The sequence below is a fragment of the Saccopteryx bilineata genome, chromosome 2 (assembly GCF_036850765.1).
Source record: "Saccopteryx bilineata isolate mSacBil1 chromosome 2, mSacBil1_pri_phased_curated, whole genome shotgun sequence".
In the NCBI taxonomy this organism is placed as follows: Eukaryota; Metazoa; Chordata; class Mammalia; order Chiroptera; family Emballonuridae; genus Saccopteryx; species Saccopteryx bilineata.
This window is the reverse complement of record NC_089491.1, coordinates 383,600,975-383,624,084: the sequence shown is the minus strand read 5'-3', so window position 1 is coordinate 383,624,084 and position 23,110 is coordinate 383,600,975. Positions and strand designations below refer to the sequence as shown.

At 47.5% G+C, this 23,110-nt stretch overlaps 1 protein-coding gene across 1 annotated transcript in view; it reads right to left on the bottom strand.

Moving 5' to 3' along the window:
• The window catches only part of ANKFN1 (ankyrin repeat and fibronectin type III domain containing 1), a 349,730-nt gene that overhangs the window by 13,274 nt on the left and 313,346 nt on the right, over positions 1-23,110 (bottom strand). Inside the window, exons 18-19 of the mRNA XM_066255513.1 lie at positions 14,391-14,557; positions 7,922-8,135 (exon numbers count right to left, since the gene is read on the bottom strand). Coding sequence (XP_066111610.1) covers positions 7,922-8,135; positions 14,391-14,557 — 381 coding nt within the window. The remainder of the gene's footprint in view (positions 1-7,921; positions 8,136-14,390; positions 14,558-23,110) is intronic.

Genomic DNA, 23,110 nt, shown 5'->3' with positions numbered 1-23,110 from the left:
AGACCGCCCAGCACAGTCCGCCCAGCACTCTGGAAGAGCACAGTCCGCCCAGCACTCTGGAAGAGCACAGTCCGCCCAGCACTCTGGAAGAGCACAGTCGCCCAGCACTCTGGAAGAGCGTAGTCGCCCAGCACTCTGGAAGAGCACAGTCCGCCCAGCACTCTGGAAGAGCACAGTCCGCCCAGCACTCTGGAAGAGCACAGTCCGCCCAGCACTCTGGAAGAGCACAGTCCGCCCAGCACTCTGGAAGAGCATAATCGCCCAGCACTCTGGAAGAGCATAGTCGCCCAGCACTCTGGAAGAGCATAGTCGCCCAGCACTCTGGAAGAGCACAGTCCGCCCAGCACTCTGGAAGAGCACAGTCCGCCCAGCACTCTGGAAGAGCATAGTCGCCCAGCACTCTGGAAGAGCACAGTCCGCCCAGCACTCTGGAAGAGCATAGTCGCCCAGCACTCTGGAAGAGCACAGTCCGCCCAGCACTCTGGAAGAGCACAGTCCGCCCAGCACTCTGGAAGAGCACAGTCCGCCCAGCACTCTGGAAGAGCACAGTCCGCCCAGCACTCTGGAAGAGCACAGTCGCCCAGCACTCTGGAAGAGCACAGTCCGCCCAGCACTCTGGAAGAGCATAGTCGCCCAGCACTCTGGAAGAGCATAGTCGCCCAGCACTCTGGAAGAGCATAGACCGCCCAGCACAGTCCGCCCAGCACTCTGGAAGAGCACAGTCCGCCCAGCACTCTGGAAGAGCACAGTCCGCCCAGCACTCTGGAAGAGCACAGTCGCCCAGCACTCTGGAAGAGCGTAGTCGCCCAGCACTCTGGAAGAGCACAGTCCGCCCAGCACTCTGGAAGAGCACAGTCCGCCCAGCACTCTGGAAGAGCACAGTCGCCCAGCACTCTGGAAGAGCACAGTCCGCCCAGCACTCTGGAAGAGCACAGTCCGCCCAGCACTCTGGAAGAGCATAGTCGCCCAGCACTCTGGAAGAGCACAGTCGCCCAGCACTCTGGAAGAGCACAGTCCGCCCAGCACTCTGGAAGAGCATAGACCGCCCAGCACTCTGGAAGAGCACAGTCCGCCCAGCACTCTGGAAGAGCATAGACCGCCCAGCACTCTGGAAGAGCACAGTCGCCCAGCACTCTGGAAGAGCACAGTCCGCCCAGCACTCTGGAAGAGCAGTCGGCACGTTTGCCTCTCAGCCTCCAAACAGTGAGCATGCATTGTTTCAGGAGACGGAGCAGTATCTGAAGCTGTGCTTTAAAGGGCCGGCATTCTAATACTTTACCAGCTCGTTGTATTTGAAGACTCAGTCTCTCAGGAAGAGCCTGTGTTGATTTCCCCAGGTGGAGTTAGTCGCTCAGTTCTCTTGGATTTTATAGCATTTTATTTATATCTCTGTTACTGCATTTATCAAGGTTTGTTATAAATTATTTGTTTGCACACGTGCCTGCCTCAGTGATATGTGAACTCTGGAGAAGCATGCGTTATGTCTTATTCATCTCCACTTGGTAAATGTTGAAGAAGTCAGTCGGTGCAGGAACAGACCAAAGAACGAGCCAACCAAAGGGACCTGGAGAATCTTCTGTATTCCCCGTATCGTCTGATCTGAACTTGGACATGTGAGCAGCCTGTGAGGACCCCTAACTAGACTGTGACTGAGTCGCCATTGTGTTGTTAGCCTCATCATTAGTGCTGAGTCTGATACATACAGAGCTCTCAGTGAAACACGTTGGGTTGAATTGCAACTGAAACAGATACTGAAATCTGGGAGCATAAAGAATGGTAAAATTTGCCTCTTAAAAAACAAAACTGAAAGCAGCCTGAAAATATCTAACTTATTTAATTTGCCATCAGAATTCCTGAGAACAGTGACCCAATCATCGTGCTTTATGTTTGTCCTGCTGAGTCAGCCCAGTTATAGCAGAAAGAGCAACTGTCTTAAAATCACACAAACTTGGGCCGAAGTCCTGGCTGAGCCCTTGCTGTGTGAGTGATCTTGTGCTAATCAGCCCCTCTGAACCTTTCTCTATACGTAGTATGTAGGTAATTACGGGGCCTGCCTTCTGCAGATGCCACAGGGATTACATTCGTTAAAAATGCTTTCAGTGCCTTACACACAAAAGGTGACAATATTGTTGACATCCTTTCCAACCTTAAATAGAGAATAATTAGAAAACCTATGAAGAAGTGACTCATTAAAGTACACACCAGTAGTCAGATAAGCTTCAAGATTTTGCTGTGAGAATGCTGTTAATAAGAGAGAACAGGAATCTCTTGCGTGCTGTCCAGTGTTGGTGACGACCTAGTCCAGCACCGTTTCTCAGCCTAGGTTTAGCAGAGAGTTAGTCTATGATGCAGCCTCTTTACTGGAGCTCCGGCGAGCCAGGGAGATAGGAGAGAAATCAGAGAAAGCGTGCTAGAACTGTAGCAGCCCAGGAAGGAGAAGGCAAAGGGCCTGGGCAGGAGTGCTGAATATTTTCTTATACACTGTAGCCTCACTGGCCCACACTTGGGAAACACTGCTCTAGTGGGAATCTAAGTATTTGACTCCCATGGCGGTTGTATTGTTTATTACAAGACTTAGTGGAACCTCTTGCTTAGAGTGGGATACCCTTCCCAGAACAAGCTGGCAAAATCTCCAGGATGCCAGCCAGGGCACTGAGGAGAGTTTCCAGGGACTTAGGCCACTGCCACTCCCTCCCTTCCTGGAAAAGAATGCAAAGTGCAGCTTCCATCCCCAGATCCAGCCATATGCCCCATTAAGCATTGAAGGCGCCTTGCCCAGCTGTTATTCTAATAAACCTGCTTGTGCTCCTCAGTCCCCCTTAGTGGGCCCACTGGGCAGCCAGGCACGGGTACAACCTTGGTTTCCCTCTGGGTGACCCAGGAGCTGTTGGATGCAAGTTCTGCCCATAGTATTAGTGCTGGCTTAGGAGGCTTGGCTTTCTTGCCATTGCGATGGGTGTTGCAACTCCTGGGCGCTGTGGGTCAGGCCAACAACAGCAGAGTGGAGTTGGTAGGGATTTTGTGGGCGTTATGGAGAGATGACATTTCAAGAAAGAATAATTGATTTAAAAGCTATTGCCTTTCTCTTATAAGCAGGGGGCATGGCAAGACAAAAAGAAAGGAATAATAAGCAGTGTTGGGTCTAGAAATAGATCTTTACATTTGCAATGTATTTCTGTCCAAATTTGTATTTTTTTGTTCTTCTTTGACTCTATTTCCACTGTTTAAGTAGAATTCAAATAATTTATGCACGAAGAATTTTAATAAATTTCTTAGGGGTTTGTTCACCTTCTAATTTCCCAAGAGAAATAACATCTTCAGTGTTTGGTTGATTTTTTAAGCTATTTAGTTTATGCCTTAGTGTCCTTAACATCATCTAGGAAAAGGTTACCAGGAGGATTTACATTTGGAAGCTCAGGATAGTCTTCAGATGTATCTGAAGGAACCACTGCCCCCTCCCCTCTGTGGCCTCACTCATGCGTCACTAGGAGAAATAGCAGTATTGGAAAACAAATGACTGCTGCCTGTGACCACTGTACCCACAGAAAAGGAGGGGGAGAGAAAATGCCCACGTGATGGACCAAATCATTCCATCCCCTGCCTCGAGCTGCCTTTCCTAGGAGCCAGCTTTCCCCTGTGGGCCCTTAGGAGATGCTTAATTTTAATTGACGCAGAGGAGTCCTACTTCATGGTTGAGAACCACACAGAAATGGGAAGTACGGTAAAGAGCTCCACAGCCCGCCCCTCCCCCGGAGACACGCAGACAAACCCAAGGACTCAGCAGCCGGGGGGCAGAATGCCGGGCTGGCCCAGAGGCCAGGCTTGTGACGGACAGCTCTGTCATCCCAGCAGGCTCCTCAGATGGAAGGGCAGCCCTACCCACGCAGGACAGAATTGTGTCGTGAACCTTGTCTGGTGAACAACCCACTAGGGATGTTCTTCTAGGTTGGACTTTTCCCTCTTCATAGATGGTTCCCCCCAGATGAAAAGTCATCACACTAGTGGTGACAGAGTATGCAGGAGCAGATGGCCCTGAGATGGTTTAGTTCTTGTGAGGGGATAGGAAACTAACTTGCTCCTGCGCTCTGCAGTTTCCCTGTCTCTGGGTTCCATTTTTCATTTGCTGCCTTCCACGTCTTTGAGTTTCACAGCCCATGGAATCTTGGCTTCAGAGAAGTAAATGGACCCAAGAGAGAGTTATATTTTAAGGAACAGAATGATGATCGCTCCCATTTTAAGTTAATAATAAAACCTGAATGGAGTTGGCCAGATCCTCCAGGCAGAGAGTGTGTATAACCCATCATCTGGCCAACGTGAGAGTTTGGTACTTATGGGGCATAGGAGAGGCCACCCTCATACAGCCAGGGGGTCCACTTAGGACACTGTGGCCCGGAGAGACTGCACCCTGGGGAAGCCCCGGGAGCGGACAGGCGGCCAGGGCCGGAAGGGGGAAGCAGACGGGAAGCGTCACTTGTAGAAGGACGGGGACCGTGGGCTGGCAGAGAGCGTATTGTGACCTTGCCTTTCAGATCCGTCCTTTCAGCCCTGTACCTCACCAGCTACCGCCCTCCCTCCCTCTTTCACAGTCAGGATTGCTGGAAGAGTGTTCCCTTACTGGTCCCACTTTACCCCCACTGACCCCCCCATCTACTTCTGTTTCGTTTCTATCGCCTTCCCTTCACAGACTGATGACCTCCTTATTCACAAGAAAACAATACAAAACAATAGAAGCTTTTCAGTTTTATTTAACCTCTCACCATCATTTGACATGCTGTACTTTCTGTGACACCTCTCTCTCTCTCTCTCTCTCTCTCTCATTCATTCTTCCTCTGGTTTCTTCTTAGTCGAAGATGGCTTGTCTCCTCATCTGACTACATCTGCTCTCTCTAGGGAATCCCAAGCATTTTTGTAGCTACGTTATTTATAGTCAACAAGTCTTGAAGCGCATTAGTCTGTTTCTCCTTCCTGAGCTCCAGACCCCAGCCATCTTGTTTTCTCCTGAATGTTTCTTCTATGTGGAATGTCCCCAGACTAACTTGTGCCCAGCCACCCAAGCTTGTTTCTCCTCCTGTCTAATCTTTTATTTATTTATTTTTTTGGTAAGGAGCATCATGGTATCCTAAGCAGTCAAGCCAGGAAACTTGGTATGTCATTTGTTAATAATATCTCCTTATTGATCTCCCTGCTTCCAATCTACATGTAACAGCCAGATTTGATTTTAAAGAGTAATTCAGATTATCTCAATCCTTGCTTAAAAGTTTCCAGTGGCTTTTCATTACAAGTAGAATAAAATCCAAACCTCATCCCCTGGCCCTCCCTGATGTGGGCCCGTCCTTTCTCTCTCCCTTCTCTCTCCCCCCACCCCCTGCTCACTGTGCTCCAGTGACCTTGGCTCTCTTTCCGTCCCTCATCCACCATAGAGCTCTCTGCTGTTTTGTTGCCTAGAATAGCCCATTCCCAGATCTTTGCCTTCCTGGCCCCTTTTTCTGTGGTTGGTCCGAGCGAACTTCCATGGACAGGTCTCTGCTGACCGTCCATTGAGTCCAGTGCTCTCCCACCCACCCCTTGCTGTTCTGTGTTAGACACTGGAATCTTAACTCTCTGAAATGATCTTGTTACGTTTTCATTGTTTGTCACTCTTTTTAGGATGTGAGCTCTATGGGAACAGAGACTTGGCTTTGTTTATTACTATGTCCCTGTTACCTCACAGAGTGCCTGGAACATGGTGGGTAACCAACAAAACTTTTTTAAGTGGGGGGAGGAGGACAATATATTTGGACCCTGAGTTCTGCCAGGGGGCTTACAGTTCCCTGAGTCACAGCGGAGTCGCACATTCTGCTTCCTCTGCCTGTGCTCTCCTTTAGTTTCTTTTTCTGTTCAGCTGCTGCTTATCCTTCAGTGCTTGACTTTGTCACCTCCTCCTGGTAGCTTTCTTTGATCTTATGAGTTCAACACCTTGTCTAGGCTCCATAGCAGCCTATACATCTCTTGACCAGAGTACATATACAATTATCATGAAAGTTTTTGTTAATATATTAGACAAACTTCTGCCAGGGATGGTGTTTTAGCCCAATAGGTATTGCTAAAAAATACACTTGAGAAATTCTACTGAAAGAGTTCTTCTGTTGATTTGCTAAATTATACAGTCCTTTGGTAACATAAATTAGCTGTCTCTCAAGTTCTTCCACTTGCCCAGGGTTGATTTTTAAACATTGACGTTTTATTTTTAAAACATAGGAGCTGACACAAACTTACTTATAGGAAAGACTCATATCTTCACTAAAGTTTTCTATAAGAATAATAATATTAGCTATGATACCTACAATTTATTGTCTATTATACACCATGCATCTCTGACATGTTGTCTTACAAGCAACTTTTCTTTTTTTTTTACTTTTTTTTTTTCTGAAGCTGGAAACGGGGAGGCAGTCAGACAGACTCCTGCATGCGCCCGACCGGGATCCACCCAGCATGCCCACCAGGGGCGATGCTCTGCCCATCTGGAGTGTCGCTCTGTTGCAACCAGAGCCATTCTAGCACCTGAGGCAGAGGCCACAGAGCCATCCTCAGCACCCAGGCCATCTTTGCTTCAATGGAGCCTTGGCTGCAGGAGGGAAAGAGAGAGACAGAGAGGAAGGGGGGGTGGAGAAGCAGATGGGCGCTTCTCCTGTGTGCCCTGGCCGGAAATCGAACCTGGGACTCCTGCACGCCAGGCCGACATTCTACCACTGAGCCATCTGGTCAGGGCACAAGCAACTTTTCAAGGCATAAATATTACTCTCATTTTATATATGCGGAAACTGAGAGTCATGTGTAGTAATCTGTTCCAGCTCATCTAGCCAGTAAAGTAAAGCTGGGATTTGAATCCAGGTCCCTGAGTGCTAAGCCCAAGCTCTTTCTACTACACCATGCTGCCCTCTATGGGATGAGCCCACATTTCAGTACTAGTTATTAAAAATATTGGTTATTATTAAGCTTACAAAATTGGAACTCTTATAAGCTATAGCTGTGATTTCCAACAAGTAAAAATAGATATTGGAGGTTTAAACAATTCTTGTGGCAAACGGGTTGAAAATCACTGAGCTATAGAATCAAGGAAGATGCTTTGAATGCCGTTATTTTAATTGACTAGAAAAATGGCCTAGTGTCAACATGTCCTAGGCAAGAACATTATATTGCCTTTGACTAGTATGCTTTCTCTGTATTTATAAACATAAAGATGTTTTGTAGAAATTGCTGTTAACCGACCCATCTTTTTGCTGTAAGCATTTGCCATGTAAATTCATACTTATTCTCGGTGGAGGTGGTTTGCTAGAGATCTCCTCCAGCTTGTCTGTAAGTTGTCTCCTGCTTGTTGTATCCATGATGATGCCAACCTCCTTGTTTGGTCTTAGGCTCTGGACGCTAGTGTGTCCACGGTTTCCTCTTCCCACCTCCACCCCAGGATCCTGGTGCCATGTGGCTGGGACATTTGCCTGAGCCTCGTACTCAGGTGGGCTCACCATCCTGCCTCCTTCCTGTCGGCCCCTGCGTGCTAGAGGCCAGGCCTGCACTCCTTCCTTCCCTGGTTTGGGTCAGAGTCCCCCCCGCTGGCTCAGCCTGCACTTGTCACTGTGCCAGTTTCCATTCTGCACTTCTGAAGCCTCGTCCCTGCTCTGTGTCCTTTTGTGTCGTGGACACTCGGGGTAGTACTGGACGGACTCTTCCTACCCCTGAATGGGGCTGCTCTGAGGGTAATGCTTGGTTACTACCCCTCCACTGCTTCGATCTGTCCCCTCTGTGCCTCGAGACTCTTACACTGAGCAGTGTCTCCCACTGCTGGAGGGACCAGCGCCTCACCACAGAAGGACTTCATCAGTGAAGATGGGGCCACAGATCTGGTGACAGAAATATATACAAAACTTGAGCTGGGCTTGCTTACCACTGACAGCCTTTCTCCTGTGCATCTCCGGGGACGGGGACGGGGACGGCAGACAGTCTATGTGTGAGGACGCAGAGCTGATCTTCTTCAGGCTCTGCTCTTTGGAGGGGTCTATCAGCTTGGTGATGGGCAAGCCAGACATCGACTGTTTGTATCTTGCATACTGTAGAGCGTCCATAATCCATCTCATTTCACGCCAGACTTCATCTGTTTGCTTTGCAATATAAGGAAAAAAGACACTAAGTTACCAAACCAGTGACAAAATGGAGGAAGTTTCCCTGACACTCCAAGACGATACATTTTCTACAGTATTGGTTTTGAGCAAGAGTTAAAATATTTTCAGTGTAGGTTGGCTAAATCAGAAAACACCTCTTTACAATCACTCATGTCTTGTATATTTGCCTGAGAGGCCGTATCATTTAATGCAAACAGCAGAAGAGCTGGGTTCCAGCTGGGACCCCCCCTCCCCCACTTACTAGCTCTGTGATAATCTTGAGCAAGTCACTTGACCTCTTTGAACCTTGGTTGTCTTATTTGTGAAATGTGGACGAACATTTTACACCTTTTACACCTCATGAGACTGCTGTGATGATTGGGCGCAATGATGCATTTGAAAGTGCTCTGTGAAAACTACAAGGTACATTTCTGACACACAGGGAATGTTAACTCAGCGTCTAGTGCAGTATTCCTCAGGATGTTATGGGAAGGCATATGATAACGTCTGAATTTCAGAATAGTACTTGAGGAAAAAACTGTAGTTTTAGTTCTATGGTGAACTGTAGTAGAAAAAACAAAGCATTACTGGAATAGTCTACTAAGCAGAGATTCTTGAATTTATTTTAATAGAAAAGAAATAACTTAAATATTAAACATATTTCTCACATATAAAATAAATTATTCTGAAGTACAGAATAGCTTAAATACTTTATTCCAGGTAATTTAAATATCCTTACATTTCTAGGGTAGCCCGTTTTAGACATCACTTCTGGGTTAGCCTGGTAATGTAAAAGTCACTCATATTTTTGTGTCTAACTCTGCCAGTGATAGATCTTCCCCAAGTTCTTCCTAGACACTGGCTGTTCCGACTCTCCCCAAGGAGGGGCTGTCAGTAACACGGATTTTTCATGGGGCCCTGGAGCTGGTGATAGGCTTTGTATCTGATTTCACTGGGTGCCTTTGGCAAGCCATCAACTTCTTCAGGCACATTTACCCAAGTGTTCGGTGAGGAGATGGGACTAGAAGGTCAAGGTCACTTCCAACTCTGACACCTGATGATTAATTTTTGAAGGACATTTGGAAAGTTGGTGTCACTCCACTTCCAGGTAGGTGTTCCTATGTGAATACTGCAAGGTTAACTCTGACTATAGATGTGTCAAAGGTAAGGGACTGCTCAGTATTCTAGTTTATTCAAAATTCCTTGTTCGGGCCTGAATCTAGACTGAAAGTACTCCTTAAAGGATCTCCACCAGTCTGGTGCTTCTGAGAGAGTAGAGTCTGAAACTGTGACAGGCGGCATGTTTAGAGGACGGACAAGCAAGGGTGAACTGGTGAATGGCCCTGCCTGGTTGATAGCCACTTGCCTTTGCTGTCCAGTTCTGCCCTGTCCGGAATATTCAGGGCTGGTAATGAACGCATCATTTGGAGCTCCAGGCTTTGTTAGGCAGGGAGTTGAGCAGGAAGCCCCCCGGTGGGCAGGCCCATGAGGAGGCACCCGGCCTTGTAAAGGGAGAAATTCGAATGGAGTTCAGCTGAACTGGGAGTCCCAGACAAGACTCAGGCTGATTTTCTTGATGGGATTGTTGCTCTCTCATTTGGCTTTCATCAGTTCTACCTTCTGTAACATACTGTTGTCTCAGTGTTATTTTAAAGGCACTACCTGATTGTGGACAGCTTCTAGGCGCCTGCCAAGGCAGGGGCTGAGCTTTTGTGACTGTTACTCTTGGCTGTGCAGAGTAAAGTAGGTACTCCCTAAGTGATTGCTCGGTGAATGAATGAATGAGTGAGTGAGTGAGTGAGTGAGCTAGTGGTTGCCTGATTCTCTAGATCTCTACCCTCAAACAGAGTTATGATGAGGATTAAGTATGATAATGTAGATGAATACACTATAAGCTGTATATTGTTATAAATTTTCAGTTGTTGCAATGACAGCCATAATTATTATACTGGGCTGAATGTGGCCTCCCAAAAGATATGTTCATGCCCTAATCCCTGGCATTTGTGACTGTGACATTATATGATAAAAAAGTAAATATATCCTATATGGCAGAAGATGTGATTAAGAATTTTGATAGGAGTTTATTGTGGATTATCTGGGTGGCCCTAATTCCAATCCTAAAGACATCCTTACAAGAGCGAGGCAGAGGGAGATTTGGCAGACAGAAGAGAAAGAGGCAGTGTGACCACAAAGAGACAGATTGAAGTGATGTGGCCACAAGTCAAGGAATGCCAGCAGCTATAAGAAGCTGGAAGAATCAGAGAACGGATTGTCCTGTGGAGCCTCCAGAGGAAGCGTGGCCCTGGGGACACCTTGATTTCAGATCTCTGGCCTCCAGACCACAAGTCTATTTCTGTTGCGTTAAACCACTCCGTTAGTGGAAATATGTACAGCAGCCACAGGAAACTGATACAATTATTAGCGTAACTACTTGTTCTCTTCGGAGAAGATTGTTCCAGCCTTCTTGCGGAGCATGGGTAGTGAGATTTAGTGTAGAAAAGAATTTTTAATGATCTGTAGAAACAATGTTTACTTCTTCATTTCTGTCCGTGGTTAAGGGAGGAGGCACTGCCTGAAGAGACGAAAAGCCGGCCTGGGAGAAGCCCGTGGCCGAGTGGGACGGACTTAGCTAAGTAGCTCTCAGAGAAGCACAATTTTCACCCATTTTACCTTATACTGTTGATCTAAAAATAACTGACAACATAATCCCCCTGATTTTAAGGTCCAAATTCAGCCTCTAAAGACTTGCTGACACGTTTTTAAAAAGAAAGACCACGAACTCCCTGGGTCTGCTGGTTGAAAGTTCTGCATCCATTTTTCACCCTGCCCTTTAAAAAGTTTGGTTTTCATCCCATAAATTACACCCCTTTCTCTGTACTCAGGCAAGATAATATTTTTATTAAAATGTAAAGGTGATTGGTTTTCTCAGAGCCCAGTTACAAGGTGCTTGAGGGGATGATAGATTGGCTATATTTAATGAGCTGTGTTTCTATTACAGCTTAGGAGCATTTGAAGCATTACAGTATATAAATTACCGCCTAATTGCCCCTTAGGCTTTAGCAGCTCAGAATCTGCCCAGCCCCAAGTCTCTGCACGTGGACGTTTCGGCTGCGTGTGCTGTCTGTGCAGCCGTCCACCTTATCTGCACTTCTCCACCTCCCCGGCCCAGCCCCCTCCTCTGGCTGGGCTCCTTGGCTTCTTCCTCGCTGTATTTACATAGACTCCCTCGCTCTTTACAGTGTTTGGTTTGTGTAGTAACTTCGACACTGTCTTAGATCTGGAATCATACAGATGCTCTCGTGGCTGGCGGTTGCCTCTGTGGATTATGGTGTGTGGAGGGCTGAGCTGCGAGTGCCAATGGGTGAGTGGCTACAGCTGGTTTTCATTCTAAGCGAGAGAGGGAGAGAGGAGGGAGAGAGAGAGAAGAGGAGGAGAGAGCGGTTGAGAAGCCCACAGTAGATAAGGGGATAGAGAGGTGACATCACATCGTCTTCAGTCAGTGAGGGATCTACGCAGTGTGGAACAAGGCGTTCCACTGGAGACTGTGGGTGCGGAGAGGTGGTCTGCTTTCATCTTGGCCAAGAGTGGGTTTTTTTTGAACCCTTTGGAAACGACTTTTATCCATGTCCACAGTGGTTGGGGAGACAGAGAGTAGGTAGAGGGGCTCTCTCTCCAGTGACCTGCTTTGGGAGACAAGAGCAGGTGAGAACTGTAGAATTCCTGGGCTGGGCTGTCTTTGGCCACCCACTTAATGGCATGGTGAATGGAAGGAGGAAAAGGTGTTGAGCCCTGGGCTGGGTGAAGGAGGAGGGGCGAGTCAGCCACCAGGGGTGAGAATGCGGTGGGGAGCCCCCGGGGGGCTTGAGGCCGGGACAGGCTGGAAATGCGGACTTCTGGTTGGATGAACATACTAGATGTGGGGAGGCTTATGCGGACAGAAGCAGACACAGAACCAGGGCATGGTCCACAGCATGCTTCTCAGAGAACATCTGTGGTGTGAGAGAAGTCATGGCATATCAGAGTCAGCCAGGCCCTGAGGAAGCTCCGGTCCAGTCCTTCCATTTGATGTGGGAGGACACTGAGCCACCGGAGAGCAAGTAAACTGTCCGGTTCTCCAAGGGTTACCAGTGGGAGTTCCGGCTGACCACGTACGCTGCTCGCCTTCTGGTCGTTATTCTTCTTACTGAGCTCCATCTCCCGTGTACAGGGTTCCAAAGAGAAGCCCGTCTCTCCTGTTCTCCTGATGCCTCCTCTGTCCCTTTCCCACCCCTCGCCCCTCTTTGTGTTTCAGTGTGGTTAGAGATGAAATAAATGATAGAAATGTTTTGAATTTTTAAATGCTACATTCCCAGATCAAGAGAGCAAGCAGCTTCTTAAAGGTTTATTTCTTTAGTGGGAGAGATCGCCTGAGCTATCTTATTTACACCGAGAGAGGCAGGACAGGATTCGTCTGCTCACCACTTCACAAGTATATTACATTGTCTTCTTCCTGAGTCCTTAATAAACTCCAAACCTTGCACACTCACGTTTCACAGCGTTTCCCCTTCTTAGTCACAAGTGAATGAATAAATGAATATGTAATTTATGACATGGCTCTGTGCAGGCATTTCACTGAGTGCTTTACAGGCATTATCTTGTCAAATTTTCTCAGTTACCCTGCGAGCTGGTGCTGTTATTAGCGTTCCTATTTTCCCGACGACGAAAGAAATTTATTTGGCCAGTTTATAGCATTTTCTCATCGTAGGGCCTTAATTCTCACCTGGATGGTTCTAATAGTTTTGTATCTGGTTTCCCTGCATTTATCCGCCTTCTCCTTAAATCCAGGAATGATATGCAAATTATGTAGTGATCATGCCATTGAGACTGAGTGTCTACTAGAAACAACCAGTGTGGCCATCCCAGTGCACTTGGGAGGGCTATCCTGTCCTGTCGAATCTATCCTAAACAGTTACGAGAACTTATAATATGCCTTTTCCAAAACTCTGGCCAGGTCCCTATTGTCTGCAGAATAAAGAGCAAATTTCTTAAGCCAGCCTTTTCTAAAGCCCCTGTGGACTGATCTCATTGCTACTTGCATTCCTTCCCAACTTCTTCCTACTGCCCTTCCCGCAGTCCATGCCTCAACCAGTGTGATTCCCGCCCCTTGCGGCAGTTCAGCCTGTCCGTCTGGGCCTCGCTCAGGGCTCAGGTCAGGTACACGCTCCGTGCAGCTTTCTTATACCCACAAATATAACGTCATTTGACTACTTTGTGTTGATACAGAACTTTTATTTTTTTAAACTTTTGGCACCTAACTTGTTTCACAAAGTGTACTTACATACATTTCTTGTTTCCCCTCATGGCTTTTAAACTCTTTAAGGTCAGGGACTATGTCTGATTCAACTTCATATCTCCCTTACAGTGCCTGACACCTAGGTCTTCAACAAATATTTATCAGGTTGAACTGAATTTATATCATCATGGTATTTATCATGGGGCTGCTGCTGGTTGACTCATTCTGTGAATTGGGTGCTGCAGGCAGGAAGATCCTACGCTTTCGAGGCAATGCCAGACTAGATCCAGCTTGTCGTGGTGACTCGTCGGTACCCCTGGCAGAACACCCTGAGGTTGTCACTGGACGGCCTTTCCAGACAAGACCATGGGCAGGGAACACCTTTTCTGACCTCTGTAGCTGCACGTGAACGGGTCAGCTCTGCCAGAAGTTCAGAGCGCGAGGACTCCTCAGTGCAACTAGATTTGGGTTAACAGACCAGTGGGCCACTTCCTTCTCCTGTTCTCTGGGGTGGGAGTTCATTAGCACAGTGAGTCTGGCGGGTCTGGCGGTGGCTCCCAGGTCAGAACGGCCTTCCTCTCACTGCTTCCCGCGGTGGGGACTTGCCTGTCTGCCTGGGAAATGCTGGCTCCCAGGTCAGAACGGCCTTCCTCTCACTGCTTCCCGCGGTGGGGACTTGCCTGTCTGCCTGGGAAATGCTGGCTCCCAGGTCAGAATGGCTTTCCTCTCACTGCTTCCCGCGGTGGGGACTTGCCTGTCTGCCTGGGAGACGCTGCTGCCTGCACAGTGGCTGGTGCAGCTCTTATAACTGCAGTTCATCCAGAGCTTTCTCTTAAGCCTTTGTTTAAAAACGCACATTTCCTTGAGCTTAGGATTTTAACCCAGGCTCCTTGCACACCGTGGTCCTGCAATCTTCCCAGACTGCGGTTCTTTCTCGTGCTTGTCCCTCACCCCCCTTGCCCTCAGAAGGAGCAGACTCTTACCTGCATGAAATCTAACACCTGCTGGTGTCTTTGTTTAGCGGCGGCAACCTCGCTGTCAGAGATCGCTTCCCTCAGGGACTGCTGGGTGTTCAGAGAGTCCAGCTCCACCAGGGCAGAGAGGCGGCAATACAGACTAATAAATTTCTCCCTGTAGCTGCAGAAGTGCACTGGAGAATGGACAAGCAAAATAAAACGTTTAGATCTGGTAGCGAAATAGAGAAATTCATACCTCAGAGAAAACAAGTCGAATGAAAACATGATTTATTAATCCTATCAGTGGAAAATATTAAGCCATAAATAAATTATGAACGTGCTCTTAAGGAGCCAGTTGTCTGGCTTGAGTCAGACAGTCTTCCCTCTAAGGTTCACCGGGTCCTGGAAAGGGACGTGGAAGTGCAGTGGGCTCAGCTGCAGTTTGTGATGTTCAGCCCTAAACTTGGGGCTGCTAGAAAGATGGATACATGTGTATGTATATGTATACATGCATATGTATCATAGAGAAGCCATTTATATACTGGGAAAATAGGTTTGCTCATCACTTTAAAGAAAAAAAAACATAACAATTTGAAAATTAATTGTGGTTTCCCTGTCTGATTTCCAGTATGTATTTTGTATGCTGCTTTTCCAGGCCGGAAGTCCCAGACGATGTGAGAAATGGCTTTCTCAGGGTGCCTTTGGTCTGATGGGAAAACTTCCCCAAAGATCAGGTATGAGGGCTTTGGGTCCTCTTCCTGCCTCTCCGCTCCTCAGCACCCCTGGAAGGATGGGAGCGCTGATGCCCTCAGAGGATAAGGGCCAGAGGTCAGAGTCGGCAGTCTCCCCTGCCTCTCCGCCCTGGAGCAGGGAGAGTGGAGCCTGGGGCAGCGCAGAGAGCGTGGATCTCCCTGCTTCTCTGATGATGTAGCCTAACTTCGGGAGGCGGGGCGCACCCAGATTCAGACCAGTGGGGGCCAGTGTCTTCCTGGCCACTGTGGAATTTGGAGACACACTCCCTAGGAACTTGACTCTGTAGACTTCTGACCTATACCAGTGCATCCCATGCTTTGGAAATAGGGCTGTTTATAATGCAACAAATATATGGACACATTTTCATTCTGGCTGGTGAGTGAAGAAGTTCAGGAAGAATAGCTAATGACTTCCCTTGGGCCTCATGGCTGTTGATTCCTGAGGCCGAGACCTGGCCATTTAAGGAAGCTAAAAGCCGCACCTTAAAATGGTGTATCTCACCTGGTCATCTCCACACCTCACAGAGGAAGCCCTGCTTCTCTGCAGATTGAGAAATTTCTGGGACTCTACAGTTCCCCTGTTACCATTGATTTCCTTTTAGGATGGATCTCAGGTGAGTTTAAGGGCTCTGTGCTCTGTTCCTCATATGGAAGGAGCTCCTTTTTGACTTCAAGATAAAATCTAAACATCTTCTCCCGATCAGGACAGTTTCTGCGACCCAGGACTTGGATGTATCTTCAGTCGTCGCCTTCTGTTAGGCAGCCACTTTCTGTCTTTCACTTCACTCGCATTGACCCTAAGCTTGGTCAGGCAGCACTTACTACAGGTCCTTCTGTGCTTCCGTGCGTCTGAAACCTGCCTTCTCCTCATCCTCCAACACCCTTCTCTAGCGGCACCTGCAGGTCAGCCTCACCGGATAGCTAATGTCTGCTCAGCGAGATCCTCTCTGGTACCTCTTCCCCAGGGGGCACAGTTAATTTCCCTCTCTTTTGTGCGCCTAGGACACTTTTCCTGCTTTATTGTAATTATGTGTTTACTTGACTGCCTTGGTATTAGACTGAGTTGAGGGCAAGAACCATGCCTCCTATTAATCATTTTCTCAGTGCCTGGAACTTTGTAGCTTCTCAGTCAGTGTTGATGGACTGAATGAGCAACAACAGAATGCGTGCCCTGACCCGAAGAGGGTGGACCTTTCCCCGTCTCTGCGGCTGCTCTGCCTCTCTGTGCTGCTCACTGTGCTCCTGAGTCCCTGTTCTGAAAGGTGTGTTCCTGGGCTGTGCTAATGACTGGCAGTCTGCAGGAAGCAGTCACCATTACTTCACAGCTTCCTCTTGACACTTGTAGCGTCTCTTCATACCTTTCGAGGAGGGATTCTATCCTGTTAGTACTTGACTGATGCCCTCTCTGGGCTGCAGAGTGAGGAGAGTGAGGTGTTACACAGCCTGCCTTTCCAAACCAAGCTGTTAAGAGAAAATCATGTCTTTCCCCTTCTTTCTAAACTACAACTTGGAAGGTAGGGAGAACGACTGCGCTATTAAAAGAAGCACTGTTGGTCTCATCTGAGCTCTGAAACACCAGGGTGCCCAGGACTTTCTCTTGCTGTGTCTCCTTGTAGTGGGCGTCTTGGAGGAGCGGGTGGCCTCACAGCGCCCACACCACCTGTGCCACTCACCGCAGTGACCTCTGAGGACCTTCCAACTGCGCGCTTCACTTTCCCGCGCTAGTGGTTTTTATCTGGAGCCTTTAATGTTACTTTAAGAAATGTTACTTTAACATAGTCTTTTGTGGTTTAGCAATGATACATTTGGTAGCCATCCCTGAGGAGGGGAGGATAGGCTGGAAGCTTCTAATTCTTTTCTAATGTGAATCACATGCACTTCACAGACAAAATGGTATAAGGGTACAATAATGCATTATTGGGACCACATTACTAATTTGTTAGTGATTTACAAACTAAGACGAATCCCTGTGGTGTTTTCTCTGACCGTTTTTGATATAAGATGGTGACAGACTAGCATGCAGTTGGCATCCACACCAGAAGCCAGATTTGGCGTCTAGTAGAGTGGAGAGCACTCAGGCTGGGTGTCAGGCAGCGCTGGGCTTGAGCCCTAGCTCTGCCCCTTACTCCCTGCACGTTAGTGGGTGTGGAACCTCCAGGACCCTGCCTCAGGTTTCTCCTATTTTAGGGATAATAATGCCTACCTAGGATTAAATAATATGTATATAAACTGCCCAACACAGTGTGTGGTACATATCAGATACAAAGTAAATGTTCACACTTCTGTCCTGACCCCGCCAGGGAGAATGAGACATCTGGTAGTTAGACTGTTAGAACAGGATTGAGATTAGAATATTCTCCCTAAAGATCTCTCACTCAACAAAGTCCTGATCAGTCTGGGTCATGTAGCCTAGGTTGGAGGCTAGGAATCAACAGGATTACTTCCTGGGGTCATAGTTTTAGTGCCACGAGCCTTTGCCAAGGTGTCAGGAAGAACCTGGGCACAAGATGCCCCACGAAAGCTCCCTGGTAGTAAATGGGCTGGCAGCTGGAATTCAGGAACCAAATCCTAAATCATGAGAAATGGGCACTAGCAACGAGGGTTGAGACTGTGCCATTTCTTGTAAGCCTGTGGCCTGGATCCCATTAGGCTCAGTGCCTGGGTATTCCACAGGCACCTCAGAACTCATCATTTGTCACACTGAACTCATCGTCTCCCCTCGTGACTCCTGTTTGGGTAGATGGCAACGTTAGCCACCCCAGCACCCTATTCAGACTCTCTGGCTGCTCCATCTTGCTCTCCGACCACATTAAATCAATCATGAAGTCCTACTGATTTAACTCCTCCACTCCCCTCGCCTCTGCACCCCCGCTGTGGTGGGGGCCTTGGCCCGGGGTCTTCTCACTGCCCACCCGCCTACTGTCTCACCGCTTCTAGTCTCGGCTCTTTCCCCCCTCCTGCAATCCATCCTCCACAAACTGCTGAGAACCAGTAAGACCATATCATCCCTTCTCTTAAATCTTTTAATGACTCCCCATTGCCTGCCGGATAAAGTATGTCCTCTTTAGGATGGCTGAGGTGGCTTTCGGTGTTTCTGACCTTTTTAATTTTCAGTTGCATCTCCTGTCACTCTTCCTCAGATGCCTTAAGCGTCTGTCACAATAAGCTACTGAGATTGTACTTAATTAGGCTCCATTTTCCTAGGTCTCCAAGCCTTTGTGCATGCTGTTCCTTCTGTTTATGGTGATTTTTTTTCTCTTTTCTGCCTTTTTTTTTTTTCCTTTTTGGAGTATTTATTTATTCTTCAAGGCCTCAAATATTCTCTCTGTGAGAAAGGACTAGGTGTCTATCCTCTGAAACTGAACAGCCTGCCTCTTAGAACAGTGCTTTCCCGGTATTGGGAGTGTGGGTGAGGATGTCTATATTCTTTGCCGGATTCTAGGCTTCTGGTGGGCAGATTGTGTCCACTAATGTCCTTCTGCCCAGCCCCAGCATAGTACTTGGCGTAGTGGAAACTCAGAAAATGTTAAATGAAGGGTATGTCCAAGTACCGATGTATGGAATATGTACATAAGGTTCCAAACTAGAAACTCTCCAGTTTTGGCTTAGTGGTAGAGCATCAGCCCGGCATTTGGATGTCCCAGGTTTGATTCCTGGTCAGGGCACACAGCAGAAGTGACCATCTGCTTCTCTACCCTTCTCTTCCTCTTTTCTCTCTTTCTGTGTCTCTCTTTCTCTCCCGCAACCATGGCTCAAATGGTTTGAGCGAGTTGGCCCTGGGCACTGAGGATGGTTCCATGGCCTCAACTCAGGTGCTAAAATAGCTCAGTTACTGAGCAATGGAGCAGCTGCCCCACATGGGCAGGGCATTGCCCTGTAGGGGCTTGCTGGGTGGATCCCAGTCAAGGTGCATGTGGGAATCTGTCTGTCTGCCTCCTCTCCTTTCTCTTAATAATAAAAAAAATTCCCCAGTTTTAAAATCTTGCTAGTCCAATCAGTATGAATTATAAGCCCAAAGAATCAATAAAAATGAGCTTTCCTCATCATAGAGCTGCTGTCAATTTTGACTGCCCACAGGGTCAAGGCAGGGCAACCTCTTCAGTGCCGGCTAGGTAAAGTCTCAAGAGGCTGCGTCCCAGACAGTGAGGGCTCCTGGTGCTGCTTTTCCTTTCGTTTCTGAAGCAGCATAAGCAGGGGCCCCTGTTCGCCCCCAGGCTCATGCTTTACTACTGCAGAGGAGTGTTAGCCTGCTTTCATCCCCAGGATGGAGGAGTGTTGGCCCTCCGGCAGCGGAGGGGAGTGGGTCTGGCCTGCACCACTCGGCCTCCGCGCAGCCCCGCTCCTTGCGTTAGCACAGCACCCTCCTGCGGGACAGCCCTCCCCACGTGCCTCTGCAGAACGCTGCAGGGGCTGCTGCAGCCCAGCCTGTATTCCAGAACGCGGGGGGCTGAGCTCTCGACCACCTTGTCCTTGCTAGGTCTGTGCTGTGCTGGCCTCGGCCAGATGCAGTTTCCACGGCTGGTTAGTAAGTTATTTATGATTCACTCAGGCCACTGGCAGGAACCCGGCCAGCTTGCCGAATCCCAAATACTTCCCTCGGGATTGGGATGACTTACACTAGTCAGACTGAAATACAGTATAATGCTTTATTCTATTAAAATTTACATAGTCCCATAGTTTTCACCTTTCAGGTTTTATTAGAATGTCCCCGGTTGTTCATACAATTTTCTGAGTTCTGACTGAATTTCCAACAACCTTCTCTTTCTCAGCAATGCTTAGTGTATGTGTTGACCTTTTACTCTGGACCTATCTATGGAAGAAAGAAGTCCCTGCTTATAAGAAACATGTAAAAATTGCTTGGCATTTTTCTTAGAGGGGCCTAGGCCACTCGTGCAAATTCTTAGACGTTCCTATAGAAGATGTTATTAAGCAACACTTAGTGGGCTGTGGTTATCTGTTCTTGGAAAGCTCTGATTACTTGGGGGTAAGATTCTTATTGAGGCTCAGCAATATTTAAACAATTATTGCTGGTGGTGCTGAAGCGCAATGAACAGCTTACTAGAGTGTGTTAATTTCCTGCTGCTGCCAACCTTGCTCCTGCCCCCTAGAAAAGACTAATAGAATTTTGTATATCAATGGGACTAAGCCCAACCAATGGGTCTGTTCTGGAAACTTACATGGTCTTCATTAATCACCTGGGTCACCAATGTATGGTGACCAGTGAGGACCCGGGGGGAAGGAGGTATGTTTTATTGTAGGAAGCAACATCATAAAGTTAAGAACTATTGAGAGCCAGGTTTTGACCTGTGGCCTGGTTTTCATGGATGAAGAATAGTATCAGATGGTCTTACATTGCTTTTAGTATCAAGAAGAGTAAGGTGGGTCAAAGAGATAAGCACCGTTTAATTCTATTAGTATAGTAACCACATCCCTAGTTCTGTAAGTTTGGAAAATGTTTTTGTCTCTGTGTTTGAAGCAGTAAGTACCGTATTCTCCACGTATAAGACTCCCATATATATATATATATATATATATATATATATATATATATATATATGACACATCTTAATTATGACACATCTTAATTTTGGGGCCTGGAATTTGAAAAAAAAAGTATAATATAAAGTTATTGAACTCAAGTTTTATTCATCTACAATGAGCGTGAAAACAAGCACAGAAAAAGTGGGAAATGCAAGTAAAAAAATCTACCACTATATAAGATGCACCCAGTTTTTAGACCCCAAGTTCTTTGAAAATGGGTGTGTCTTAGACATGGGGAAATACGGTAACTTCAGGTGCAGCCCCTGGGTTCCCTGCAGCAGTGTCAGCAGAGAGCCCCATTGGAAATGCAGATGGTCCAGTCCTCTTCCCAGACCTCTCTGGGGTGGGGTCCAGGAATCTGCGTTACTAGCAAGCTCTCCAAGTGATTCCTATGCACATTCAAGTTTGAAAAGCACTGTTCCAGCGTATCATATCCGCAGGTATGTTTTCTGTGGGTTTTCAATAGGTGCCTTGGCCAAAATGATCCCAGTCATTGTCAAATGAATTTGGAAAATGCTGGGTTAAACAAAAGCTTTTTAAATTTGCTACCAGATTTTGCAGAGCTTTTTAATATGTTACTCTGCTGCTCACAATTCTCCATTGGAGTCCCAATGCACTTAAAGTAAAATCCAAGATCTGTACCGTGGCCTGTGTGGCCCCACATGATCTGGCCCCTGTGGACTCCCTAATCTCATTTCCTGTCTCTGTTGCTCTGCTCTCTACACTCCGCCTACATTGATCTCCGAGCCGAGCACACTGTTGCTTTAAGGCCTTTGCACCTGCTGGTCCTGTTGCATGGACTCTCTGATCTCTGCTCAGATGTATCTCAGAGAGGCCTTCCTGGGTCACCACATACAAAATTGCAGCTCCCGTCACTTCACTCCAGTCCCTTACCCTAATAAGAGCTTTCTCCATAGCTCTCAATACTGGCTGACAGTTGCAGTATTATTTTTTGTTGCTTGGTTTACTATCTGTCTACCCCACTAGAATGTAAATTCCATGAAGTTTGTTCATTGCTGATTCTTCGGTACCTAGAATAGTGCCTGGCACATAGTAGGTTACTTAATACATATGTATTGATGAATTGATTAATGAACAAATGAGTGGGGAGAGGAAATTGTACAATAGGGAGTAACAACAGTGGGACAAAGCGTGGCTGTGGGGGAACAGTGCCTGAGCCTCCAGACAGTGGAGGACAGAGAAGCTTGCAGAGCTTGGTCATCCAGGCTCTCGGGAGCCATGTATCATTATGACTGATGCCAAATTGTGTGTGTGTGTGTGTGTGTGTGTGTGTGGTTTTCTTTCTATCCTAATACAGGGCTGTTACAATAACCTCTGAACTATTCCCCCAACCCTGCTTTCAGTCCATCGTAAACAGATTCTTTAGCCTGACTCTGGAGACACTGACCAGTATGGCCACAGCTTGTCCATGCAGATCTGTGTCCAGTACTCCCTCCCATCTCCGTGATCTGCCAAACTGGACCACTGGTTCTTTACGTGACTCTTTCTGAGTGCTTATATTCTCATGTCTTTGCTCACTCTGCTCTACCTGACAAGAAAGCTTTTTTCATTACTCGTGTTTGTTAACATCCTGTTCATTCTTTAACACCCACAGCGATAGCCTCTCCTCCAAGGCAGCTTTCCGAGATTTGAGAAAATGTGCATTCTTTAACATCACTTAGTACTAGTGGCCCTGGCGCCCTGCCTCATTCAGTAACCCTCTGTGTTCTTACTCTGCGCCTACCACTGTACTCAGGGCCCACGGGCTGAGCCTTTGTCTTACTAATCTTTGCATCTCCACATTAGGCACCCAGGGTACATATTTAGTAACCTGAATCGAGAAGCCTTGATCCACACTATATTTTGTAACAGTTATATCATGGACCCAGAATGTTCTCTGGGTGGGAACTCATTAAATGGTCACATTCACATCCGGGCCTCTGGGAGGGCCATGGCCAATCATTTGGCACAGAAAAAGTACAGAAAGGTCAAGTGACTGACACTGCCATACACTAGGCAATAGGTGGCCCAGGACTCACACACCCCAGACTACAAACCTGATACAGGTGTCCCCTAACAGCCTCCCTCCCCTGGGAAACAAACACATTGCTGTGCATCAGTGTTTGGGCATCTGCACTCCTCGAAACAAGGGCAACAAGAGGCTCAATCCACTATCCCCCGAGGTAGATTCAGATTCAGGGGCCCGAGTCTCCATGAGGCATCAGGCGGTTGCCTTGTCTGCTTCTAAGTTTGGTGGCTGGGGAGCCATCCAAAGAGAGCGTGTCTCCATTCCACCCACCTAGTCACTCTCCCTCCCACAAACGCTACAGTTTATTTGAACTGATGAAACTCTTGCTGATTGCCTCTTATTGGCCTGTTACAAGGTGGAGCATGGGGAGGAGACAAAGCCTCTCTATTCACTTCTCTGTGGGCAGCAGGGTCTCTGCAAAAATA